The sequence below is a fragment of the Brassica oleracea genome, chromosome C1 (genome assembly GCF_000695525.1).
Source record: "Brassica oleracea var. oleracea cultivar TO1000 chromosome C1, BOL, whole genome shotgun sequence".
NCBI classification, from domain to species: Eukaryota; Viridiplantae; Streptophyta; class Magnoliopsida; order Brassicales; family Brassicaceae; genus Brassica; species Brassica oleracea.
This window is the reverse complement of record NC_027748.1, coordinates 32,212,529-32,225,216: the sequence shown is the minus strand read 5'-3', so window position 1 is coordinate 32,225,216 and position 12,688 is coordinate 32,212,529. Positions and strand designations below refer to the sequence as shown.

The 12,688-nt window shown below is 37.5% G+C and overlaps 1 protein-coding gene across 2 annotated transcripts; it reads right to left on the bottom strand.

The window, feature by feature from the left end:
• Positions 1–2,937: 2,937 nt before the first annotated feature.
• LOC106314234 (protein FAR-RED ELONGATED HYPOCOTYL 3-like) lies at positions 2,938–6,747 on the bottom strand. Of its 2 annotated transcripts, none has more exons than XM_013752145.1 (8): positions 6,468–6,747; positions 4,169–6,286; positions 4,035–4,097; positions 3,880–3,948; positions 3,728–3,799; positions 3,549–3,617; positions 3,415–3,459; positions 2,938–3,312 (listed from the first exon to the last, which is right to left on the bottom strand). In XM_013752145.1, exons 2-8 carry the CDS (start codon positions 6,275–6,277, stop codon positions 3,256–3,258), a joined length of 2,484 nt encoding a protein of 827 aa, XP_013607599.1. In that variant the 5' UTR covers positions 6,278–6,286; positions 6,468–6,747; the 3' UTR covers positions 2,938–3,255. The 2 variants fall into 2 exon arrangements, with proteins under 2 accessions (XP_013607599.1, XP_013607605.1); XM_013752151.1 differs by having other exon boundaries at positions 2,964–3,312; positions 3,549–3,611.
• Positions 6,748–12,688: the final 5,941 nt, after the last annotated feature.

Genomic DNA, 12,688 nt, shown 5'->3' with positions numbered 1-12,688 from the left:
TAAGGATGATCGGATAGCTTGGTGCTGGACTTTAGGACCGCCGGTGTAGATTTTCATGCCTTTTGTAAACAGTATTGTGAATTGTGTTTAGTTGACTTGATTTGGCATTAGGCCGGGACCGGTCTCGAATTATATCAATGTATGGATATTTCTTGAATCAATATAAGTAATTGTTTTATATGCGCTTCATGAGTACTCTGATATTTGATTAGTCTGGTCTAGCATAACGTTAGGTCATGGTACGGGTTGAAAAACCTTAGGCCTCGATCTAACGGAAAACGCTAACTCTAGGTACGGGTTGAAAGGCCTTGTGCCTTGACGCAGCGGGACAAGTTAGTAGATGAACTGGTCTAGGTCATGGGAAAATTTTTGTAACTTTGACCGGATCATCCCTAGCCCGTCACGTAGCGCTTCCGGACCATGGTGTTGAGTTGGACGGTTAGTCATGTTCTTGTTTGATTGTTAGCTGGCCGGTTGGCTGGCCCGTTGGCTCATTCATCTCTAACCCTGGGTGTTGGACGGTCGATCGGTCATGTTCTCGTTTGATTGTTGGCTGGTTGATCAACTATATCTCTAGGACGGTTCGGGGGTGTTACAGTGGGTGTGCTTCATCTTCTTCGTGGTTCTTCTCAAGCCGTGACCTCCACCATAATCATCGGCCATGACGAAGCTCCTCCAAGACGGGACCACGGGATCAAGCTTTCAATGCGAGTTCTTCATCTCCGGTCGTGCTCTACTCCGTCGTCACCGTGGCTTCAGCCAATCGCCGCCGTCGCGTCTCTCGCAGGTCCGGCGAAGAGAAAGCTCTTGATCCTCTCCAATGGTGGTTTCTTCGATGTGAACCGTGACTCCTCAAGCCCGGCCTCAGTCGACGTGAGGTTTCAGTCCACCGGTGATCATCGCCTCTCGGCTTCTCCATGTATCTGGGTCGTGCTCTCAGCTCGTGGTCACCTCCGTCGTCGCGTCGTTGCCTCTCACCGTCGCGGCCATCTTCAGATTGAAAAGCTCGGGAGTTCCACAATGGTGGATTTTCTCCTATTTTCGCATCTGGTCCTTCGTCTTTTAGGCTTTCACGAAATGACCCCAAAACTCTTGAATAGTCAGATAGATCCTCTCGAATTGACCTCTTCACTTTTGAATGTGAAATTTAACCCAAACGAATATTCCGATTTTGTACAAATGGTCCCTTGGCCTCTTGCTAACATCACAGTGGACCCAAAACTTCCAAAATGTACAATTTAACCCTTGAATCTCGCCCCAAACTTCCAAATGTGCATTCCAACCCCTGAAAATATTGATGCAAACGCAAAATAGAGACCTAAATGCAACCTAGAATGAACATAATAAGCTAAAATATGGATCTAAAACTCATCAAAATCAAGAGATATCACGTGACACCACACGTGAGTGCTTTAGGTTAGGGAAGAAGCCACATCAACTGCCACTAACTTCGAACGAAGATCCTCCACCGCATCCGGAGTCGCCAAACACAGTTAAGCTTTGATTTAATATAGGTCGATCATTGATGCATGCATGAGTGAAGGCTTCTTCTCCCACCACTTTGTGCCGATGAACATCCATGCAAGTCCACACCTATCACTCGATTAAACTCATGAGATGTCAAAAGATTCAGGATGAAACTATAATATCCTGAATTGTGATATATGGAAGGGATTAAGATCATTGATTTGGCTTGTCTATGTCACCAAAGTGCGTTTATCTTTTTCGGCACACATTTATTTAGTACTCTAGAATTAAACGTGTTTGAGCTAGAGTAGTGGAATGATGGATGACCTATCTTTTTGTTAAAGATGATGGATAACCTATCGAAAAGTGATTTGCGATAGCGTACAAGTGAGACCAAAGCACGGAAAAATGTCATATGGTTGCAGGTCAGTAAACAATAATTTCGAACCTTCAGAAAATTAATGCTCACTTGTAAGACGTGATGGAACCCACATGCTGAGTGAATGGACATGGGTAGATGCTGAGTGAGTGGACATATGTGGCTCATTAGCTGTGGCTTGGTCGGGACGTTACTAAAAGATTTTGCCAAACGAGAATAACTTTATCTACTGAACTGAACTGAACTCAAACCGACTTTGATCAAACCACTTCCAAAAACAATTTCGCATATGTCAGCTTATAAAAGCCGTTCGCATGGCCCATAATAGCACGTGGAAAGTAATGTGTCTTTGCATTGGTTGGGATTAGGCCCGTGGATTCTGTTTTCGGTTCGGTTCACTTAATTTTTTTGGTTTTCGAACTTTCGCTTTTAGATATACAAGAATCATTCAGTTATTTATAAAACTCAGTCTGGTCTGGTTATTTCGATTTTTCGGCTCGGATAACATTATTAGGAACCAATAATATATTATAAAGTTTTGAATCCAATTCGATTCTGTTTTTTATATTCAAATACTTCAAACACATTTTAGATTTTCGAATAAATATTGTGTAATTCAAATAAATTTAAATATTTCAGATACAATATTCAGTTAATACAGTTCTTTCTAATAGTTCTGATAATTTTGAATATTTCGAATAGAAAATTTAATGTAATTTAGTACTTTTGGATATTTCAATTTAAAAATAATATTTCTAAAATACTGAATATTTTTAAAACTAAATATAATTAATATATTTTATATATAAAAGTATATAAAATATATTTTAGATATATGGATACTTATTTGGGTTTTGTTCCAATTTGGTTTCGGCTTTTCTAGTTCTAAAGATATGAGAACTTTGCGGATAATTGTGAGCACTAGTTCAGTTCCGCTTTCGATTTCAGGTTCGGTTATATTTGTGAGCATTAGTTCAATTTTGCTTTCGGTTTGATTCAAGTTCAGTTTTTGATTCTCGGTCAATATACCATGCCTAATTGGGATCAAATAGCGAATCACAGTATGTGATTCAAATTCAGAACTAACATGATACTACAAATTTAAGAAACTTGATCGAAAGAATTAACAAGGGTTATATAGACAGAAATATCCTCTAAAGACCTGCTTTGTCTCTCTGAATATGAAAAGTCAATGATCAAGCCTGGGGATCATATCAAATACAAACACAGACAATATTAACAATACAACATCCGATATTTAACACTTGAGCTGATAAAACAGAGCATGCTCTCTGTTCTGTTCCAAAAATCTGATTGCCAAATGAGCTTCTTCTAGTACATGTTGGCTCCTGTTCTGCAGAGATTTTTAAACTCTTTCAGATTTGATCGCCCTTAGGCTACAGTTTGGTTTACGAGTGTCTAGGCGCGTCCTCATGCAACTGGGTAGTCCTCACATTAGGATCATCCTGTTACAGTAATGAAAATGTGTTTCCATGAACAAAGATTGAGCAGTAGATTCAAACATGAAAAAAGGAGAGATAAATCTGTTATTAGAAATGAAAATTTACCCGGATATCGTAAGAAAAGTTTGGAGGACGGAAGAAATCTACTCCCTAGAAAGAACAAAGTAGAGAATGATCAAATTTAAATTGGTAAACGAATAGAACAATGCTCTTGAAAGAGGCGAGAATAAGCAAGGTACCTGTCCATGGATGCCTTGCTGAGCAGTGTAGTAACTGTCGTAGCTTGGTGCTATTGAGTTCAACTGCCGCTACAGAAAACCAGTTGGGATTTTTTTTTGTAATCCAAAGTTAAAATACACAAACAAAAAAAACAGCAGAAACTAGTTGCAGATAGGTGTTGATGGTCGATTATTCATACCAATCCTTGAATAGTTTGTTGATTCCCATAGAAGTTATCGCGATTTGGCCCACCCATTAAGTCCAGCTGAACCTGCAAAACACACACATAATCAGACCACACTGCATAATTTATAAGAGAACAATAACATGTGTTTTGTGTGCATAGTTTACCATAGTTTGCACGCTCTGCTGTGTTCCATAATAACTTTCTATGCCAACTGTCCTTGGGCTCAACTTATCCTGCAAATACAAATTATCATATACTTAGGGGAATAGGACTCTGGTTTAACAGATGATTGATACGACATATCAACAAAAGGACATACCATCTGTTGCAAGCTTTCCGGCGCTGTGACTTGCGGCATAACCCCCTCCTGCTCTGAGCTCACCTGCAATTTGTGGTCAGTATTATAAAACTCAAAGTTGTATGCAAGCAGAGATTTTAAAACAAGGAAGTTACTTTTCTTTTCTTTGTTGGATTCTTCTTCTTGCTTGTCTTGCATCCATTTCTGCTCTGTTGGTTATCCTCCTCCACAGAAACCAGACCTTGAGTTGGTGAGCTGGCCGCATCCGGAAGACTTCTATTAATACCGGCACAGTTTCTCAAAGTTTCTTCAATGGCGAGGAACGCAACGTTGTAACTCTCTTGAGAGCAGGACGCCTCTTCACTCAGCTTCAACGCCCTCTGGCATAACTCGTTGTACCGCTGCAGCCTCGTCTGCAACTGCTGAGGTGGCTCTCCTGAAAACTGCCGGCTTCTCGCGTCTTTAGTCCACCGTTTCAGTATGTACTGCGAGGGGACGGAAGAGAGATGACAGCACTGAAGAACGTTCAGCGTGTGTCTGCAGAGGTAGCCTTTATACTCAAACAACCTACAGATGCAAGAGATTTCCGCCTTCGCTTGGTTCCACGTCACCACAAACTCCTGGCTGGTTTCGAAATCCTGAACTCTAAAAGTAGAGCATGTTCCATCTCTGTTCTCCTCCCTTGGAGAACACGCAATCGCTCCCAAAACTTCTACCTGGAACTTCTTGAACACGGCGGGAGTGTAGACTTCGGAGACGCTCTTCTCAAACGGCGACGGAGACTTCATTGTCGGCTGCTTGTTCAACGTTTCGGAATCAGCCTTGGCTTCTTCTTCAAATCTATCTTGCAGAATTGTATCGTAGAGTTTCACAAACTCCTGTACGCTGGTCTTCTTGTGCAAGTACTTGTCGAAGAAAGCGTTGATACTGTCACCTCTTTGAGATGTAGACATCCCCGCCAAGAGAACATCGGTCATGTAGGTCGGCGCCCATTTCCTCCGGTCTTCGTATAAAGACTGCATCCACTGATCTTCCTTGAGGCCGAATTTAGCAAGAATCTTCCACCATCTCCTCGCAAAGTCTTCCTCCTTCCATGACTTGTAAATGCACTTCTCAAACTTCGGCATAAAATCGTCGTGTTGTTTAGCGACGTGGCTGAGATTCTCAGAGACTTTAACCAACACATGCCAGAGGAAAACGCAATGCCGAGTGTTTGGGAAGATTACAGGAACGACGGAGTTCATTACAGCCTCTTGCTCAGTGATCAAAACCTTTGGAGCTTGTCCCCCCATCGCTTTCAGCCACGTCTCCATCAACCAAGAGAACGTATCTGCACTCTCGTCAGATAGCAAAGCGCACCCAAGGACCATGTACTGATAGTGCTGATTCACGCCGACGAAAACAGCGAGCGGCGTCTTGTACTTGTTTCTCACGTAGGTAGTATCAAGAGAAACGACGTCGCAGAAACTAACGTAGCTGCCCCTGCTCTTCGCGTCTACCCAAAACACATTCTTCACACGCTGATCATCGCCGAGATCCACCGCGTAAAAGAAGTTCTGCATCCGCGACAAGAACTCAAGCAGAGCTTTGAAATCTCCTGTCTCCACCACTGACAAACTCCGACCTAAACTCTTCGCATCACTTTTTAACCCGACGACAGTTTTGTACTCAGCGAACTGCTTAGCCATAGCAGCGTAGATCCTCCTCGCCTGTTCAGTCACAGCTTGGGCAGGCACAAGCTCGTGGTTATGCTCCCTCACGAAGCTATGAATCACCCACTTCCCATTAGACCTTCTCTTAACATGCATGCTAGCTTTACAATCGGTCTTCGCACAAGTCCTCCTACAACCACCAGCCATATTACTCTCAGGATGATCCTGCTTGCTCTGCCTAGCTCGCGGCCTGTTACAGGACTTGTTCTCATACTCTCTTTTAGTACCGTACCTAGAGCAAGCGAACTTAGCGTCAATAAACTCCCTCGTGGTCTTGGACCTACGACTGTTCTGTATCGCGGTGTTGAACCCTATGGCACGTGAGTACTCTTGGTAGAAGGCGTATGCTTCGCCGTGTGAGTCGAACTCCATGCCGTTAAGTGGTTCGAGGTTGACGGTTTCTGCGTAGTCGACCAATTCTCCGGTTGTAGCGGCCATGACATCTTCCTCGATCTTGCCAATGTCTATGTCTGAATTGTGCAGGACGTTGTCAAGTCCCCTGTCTTCTTCAGCACCTTGGTCACCTGAATGTAGACGAAGATCTATGTCCATTGACAAGCACTGTAACATTTCGTTGAGTTTAGGTCAAAACACATTACACATTAGTTTCTAAAAAAAAAGTTGTTGAAGGTAGTGATTTGTTATTACAGCAAGGCATGTTCTTTTTATTACAGAATCTAATTGCAGCAACTGATCGAAACGACAAGAGCAGTTCACTGTAAGAAGACGAGATTGGAGTTACCTTGTACGGAGAAGAGAAGCGGAGATTGGGGAACAAGGCGGAGAATCGGAAAGACCAATCTGAAATCTAGTCGCGAGGAGGAAGAGGAAGAAGGAGGAGGAAGAAGCACGCGCTGATCGGTGCGAGTTGGGGTTTGGATCTGCGAGATGATAGGGAGAAATCGAGTGATGTTCACGCGATCTGAGGAAGCGAGTGGTCGGAGCAGGAGGAGGCACGATTGCTTCTCTTTTTCTTTTGGTTTCTAGGGTTTCTCTCTCTGTTTAGAGGCAGCACCGTGTTTGGTTGGTATGGTGACTATTTATCGGGTGGTGCGGATAAACGGATTAGATAATATGACATCGTTTAACTGTGGTTTGTAATAAAAAAATGTATATTATGTAATAAATGTGGTTGATATATAATACATGTATACTTTTTATAGGAACAATTTATTATATAGTGCAAATAAAAAGATTAGATAATACGGTGTCGTTTAAGCGCAATTCATATAAAAATGTATATTGTGTAACAAATGCGGTTCATATAAAACAAGTAATTTTAGTTATCATTTGAATGGTGACATATAATAAATATGGTATGTTATACTTTTTATTATGTTTCGATTACTAGTTATTTCAATATTGTTAATATGAATAAAGAATATTGAATAATATTTGAATGGTGACAATGATTGGTATATATAGTTATTTTCATTGTTCGTAGATTCTACATTAGTTTTTAGTTTTTGATTTTCTAAAAATCATTTTTTATCCAATCAAAATTTCAAAAAAAAATTGATTCCCTAAAGGTAAGGAAAACGGAAATTCTTCCTATAGTCAATCAAGATTTTAGTAAAAAAAATTCTTATAAACTAGGAAGACCAATTTTTACATACTACATTAACTTTTAAGTGAAAAACCAGAATCCATTTTTTCTTAGTTTTTGTAGAGGAGAACGTACTTGCATGTTGTCAAATAAAGTAGAGGAGTATGTAGCTTTTTTATATATTATCTTAGCTTTTTGTTAATATTAATATAGCATGTATCAACAATGATTAATGTATATGTTCCAAAGTAAATGTATTTTTATTTTATAAATATTTTGTATTATTTATAAATAAAGTTATTATTTATATTTCTAAGAAAATATGTTATGATAAATTTTAAAACATTTTAAATGTAAGAATTTAAAATTTTACAAATTTAATAACTATTATTTTTAGGTTTTTTATCCATAATATAACACAAAAAACTTATTAACACTATTTGATAAATTTTAATGGTAACTTTTAAATATTTTATTTCTATTTTGCTGTATTATTATAAAGTAATGTATTTTTTTTTTTTGAAAACTAAAAAATACATTAAAACCAAAAACCAAAATCAAAATCCAAATCTAAAAACTAAAACCAAAAGCTGAAATCAAAAACAAAAATTTGAAAATCTAAAACTAAAATCTAAAATCTAAAAACTAGAATCTAAAAACCAAAAACTAAAACTAAAAACTACTAAAACAATCGTTACCTAAGGATTTTAACTTTTTAGATTTTCAAAAATTTTATTTATATGCATTGGTGAAGCTTACTTATCAGATTTTTTTGTCAATAACAAAAATAATAATCATTATGTAATAAACTACATAATATATACATCCCAAGGAATAAGACATTAAGATCCACATTCCTCCTATGTTTTCTTATTATATGTTGATGTATTAAGTTCCATGTTATAAAAATAACACTATTCAAAAAATAACAATTAGTTGTTTAATTTTTGTTACAGAGTTGGAGAGAAAATAAACATCTTAACAAGGTCCATCAAATATAAAGCTCACGCCAAATTCAACAGGCGAATCAATGACAACTTGGCCTTATACAACCCGGTCCGCTACAATTAGGCCCAGCCGAATTAGATCATCGCGAAGTGAAAATTTAGGAGCGCCGAGTATAAAGAGAGAGGAGAGCACAAAAAAGAGACATCCAAAAACCAGACAAAACCAAGTCGATTAGAAGTAAAGTTTATCATATTCTCTTTATTTTCTCCGGAAACATTGTGTTTTTTTCTTAATCATTGTCAGACTTTCTTGTATTCTTTCACCTAATCGATCAATAAAACGTCTTTCAAATAATTCACCATCGTGTTCGCACCCTCCTGAACACGCATAGAAAAAAACTTAAAATAGAAAAAAAAAGTTTTTAAATCTTGTTTATCTGAATTTAAAACAAACACAATTTTAAAGAGTAAATGGTTTACCATTGACAGTTGAAAGCTGTAGAGACTTTATAAAAAAAGGTTAAAGTAAACATTTGATTGGCTTCAAATTGCAAAATATCATAAAACTTCAACAGTTGTACACCAATCGAACTTTTAATTATTAAAATGGATTAACAAGTTCCCACCAAACGTTCAACCCTTATAATATCTCTTCCCACTTGAAAGAAGAAAACACATTTTCTTCTTCTGTGTTCCATTATTTTCCCACGGCGTACGCGTTGCGCGTGCCAATACTTCCTTGGTAATTTAGATGAAGCGTGACTAATGGCGTGATGAATAAAATATGAGAAATATGGTCTAACAGACTTAGCCTTTTAAATGGTTAACGATTAAGATTGTACTTTTTAAATTATTTAAACAACAAAAACAAAACATGGATTTCCTAAACATATTTTCCTGGGGGCATTTGTACAATATTAATATCATATATTTTAGTTCGTATTGCATATCTTTATATATAAAAGAGACTTTCAATCACTCCTGGTGCTGCCAACAGGGACGACACGTCAGAAATTCGAGTCTCCAGGAGCCGACACGTGTCCACCTGAGCAAAACGCTCCGTTTCATTTATTTGGCTACCATTGTGGGCTTCATTTGCGTGATATGGGATTGGGCTGCGAAAATTAAATCTGCGTCCGGCCCGATAGAATAGATTCTCCTCTAACCCTAATCGGCTGCAGACAATCTAACCCAAATACATCCGAGAAACGAAGGTCGTCTCTCATTATCCTGCGACGGCGACTCGATGCCGTTTGCTCTTCTTCTAACCATCTCAAACGTTCCGAGTAAAGGCTTTGTTATTAATCCCATTGATTTGCCCCCCCCCCCTCGCGATTCAGGGACCTGCAGAGCGTTTCCGGCGAAACCCGAGGAGATGGTCATTGGTATGTTTTCTTAGTTTTTTTCTTAAAACAATCAATTGAATGATTGCTCAGTTTCGTTTGGTTAAGTAATTGAATGATTGCTCTGTTTCGACTCTGGAGTTTGATGGTTTATGATGAGAACGATGATGATTGTGCAGGTCTTGGTGAAGATAAAACAGTGATGATCAATTTGAGGCAAGAGTCAAAAAAGCCGATATCTTTGGAGAATCTGTTTGAGGTAGTGGCTGATGATCTACAGAGTATGAACGACAATCTTCTCTCGGTTAGTACTTAGTACCTTGGTATCATTTTTACTTCTACATCGTGTCTTAAAACGAGAGCTTTAGTGTTAAATGTAAATGCTTTTTCTATGTTTATAGATTGTTGGTGCAGAAAACCCGGTTCTGATATCTGCGGCTGAGCAAATATTTTGTGCTGGTGGTAAGAAAATGAGAGCTTTAGTATTTATGTGTATGGTCTGAAGCAGTTATGACTAACTTCACAAGGGACCTGGTTTGGTGCAGGTTAACTACTTCCCTTCAAGGTATGACCCGGTTCGCCATGCAGAGAAGTATCCAACTCCACCTACAGTCTGCTACGGAAACCGTGAGAGGGTCAGTAATCAACTCAAACTTGTATTCAACTCTGTTTCAGTTTCCTCAGGATAGTTCAGACAAGAAAACATATGATCTAAAAGTTCAAAATCTGTTTTGCAGTGTATTATTGAGAAAGAGAACAACTTCAAGGAGCCTGGAGATAGATACCGTTCCTTCACACCAGAGAGGTACACATTGTTTTTAATATTTTCTTTTTGGTGATACTCAATACATTTACATGTTTATTGTTTTATGGTTGGTTTCTCCTTCAGGCAAGAACGTTTCATCGGTCGATGGATTGATGCTCTATCAGACCCTCCCATCACACATGAAATCCGCAGCATCTGGATATCTTACTGGTCCCAGGTATATAATCTGAAAATTTTCTTGTACTGTCATTGTATCTTTCCTTGAGCCTTAAACAGTTAGACAAATTTGTGAAGTTTTTTAAACATTTTTTTGAATTATATCATTTTTGACACTGATTGGCTAACGATGTGTGAACCATGCTAATAAGTCACTGGGACAGAAGCTGGCAAGCCGTCTGAATGTGAGACCAGGTATCTAAAACGAGTGAACAAGATTCTCGATTGGTCGTTGTGTGGTTCCAACAGACAAGAGAATAAAGATGGGAAGAGATCATATGTGCCATGATATAATCTTCATCATGTGGATCTTGTGGGTTCTGTTGTGATATTATTTGTTTTAAGACCAAAAAAAAAAAACTTCTGCTGTGTTGTGACCTTAGTCTTATCTATTTTTATGAGTTAAATTACAACTATTCTTTTACTATACCTATTTGATAGTCTTACAAATATGTAAAAATGTGTTTATATGTTACAATGATACCCAAAGCCAAGGTTTCTTCTTTTTTTCCCTTCAGTAGGCAGTAACAAATGCTTCCGCTAGGTTCATCAATTAACATTTCATGCTTCCGCTAGGTTCATCAACTAAAATGAAAAATTATGTATGACAATCTTTGACTAATAAAAAAATATACAGATATGTGCATAATAAATACATTTTTTATGCTATAAAGATGATTAAAATCTTTGCCAACCATGTAAAAGTTTTTGTACCTCGGTAATGGAAATCCAAATATTATGTATTTCAGGTTTTTTAAGAAAGTATATTAGTTGTTTTTTTAAAAAAAATCCTCTCCGTTTATAGAACAAAAAATATTTAGTTTTGTTCCAAATGCAACTTCGATCTCTTCAACGAAACCAATTTCTACCAATTGGTCCTCCAAATCTTCAAAACATCTTTGTAACTGATATCGAATGGAACATAGAAACCATTATGATCACTTCCCCCATAGAATCTAAAATCATATGCTTAAGAGAGTTAAGTCCAAGCAAGAAACGGTTCAGAATAGGACCCAACAATAAAATCTTATTTTACTAAATATGAGTATCACCCAACAATAAACTTAAGAAACGAGACCAATGAACACTAGGAACAACATTCAAACCCAATTGGATGGCTAATGTTTGGATTGCCAATTTCTCACCAAAGTTGAGATTTCCTTTTTGGAAAAGAAGGCCTTACGGCTAACGAAAACCTCAAAAAGAGTCATATACATTAGTTGTTAGATACAAATTATTCAAAACATAACAACTTACATGATGATGCCATAGAAGCCAAAAATTCAAAAAAAAAAAAAATTACAAACAAACTAACCAACAACTTAAATCAATAAAATAGTATATATCAATACTAACTAAAAGTTCATTATGCGACGTTTCTATATTGAAAAAGAATTGTTATGGAACTAATATGATCTTTACTATGCCTCCAAGAAACTGCCATTTCAATAATCAGGAAAATCAATGCAGTAATTGTTATTAGTATAGACACATGAAAAAAAATTTGGAGTTGATTTTACGGTGAGTAACAAGTGCCTACACTCATCAGCCACTACTCAATTCTTACACTTTCCGGTTTTTATGTTTTCTTATTTTGATTAGCTTTGCTTCACTACCTTCTTCGCATTCAATATAACATTATAATTTTAATAAGAAATGCAACTTCAAATAATCGCATCTTTCACTCCAATAGCATGCTAAAAGACTATGATTTCAACATAAAAGTAATTATTATAACATACAAAAAAATTAACACAAAAAGACCATTTGAAGCCCTCACAGCATATCAATGCCACGTCTTTTTAATATAGAAACAACTATTGTTTTTTTGGACAAACAACTATTGTAAACAAACATAGCATATTTTATCACATATAATTCTTCCTCACCTAAATTTTATGAAAGACAAAAATCATTATCATACACATCTTTTGCAAATAAAAACCTAAAATGCTAACCACAAAATCATACAAAAAATAATAATTTAAATCATAAATAAAGTATATCCCGCCCGTAGGGCGGACCGATCCTAGTAACTATATAAAACAGCTTAAAATAAATTATATTTCTAAGTTTTTTGGGGGCATTTGTACAATTAGCAGTATATCAATGAGTTTGAGGGTAAAACACATATTCCCCCCCCCC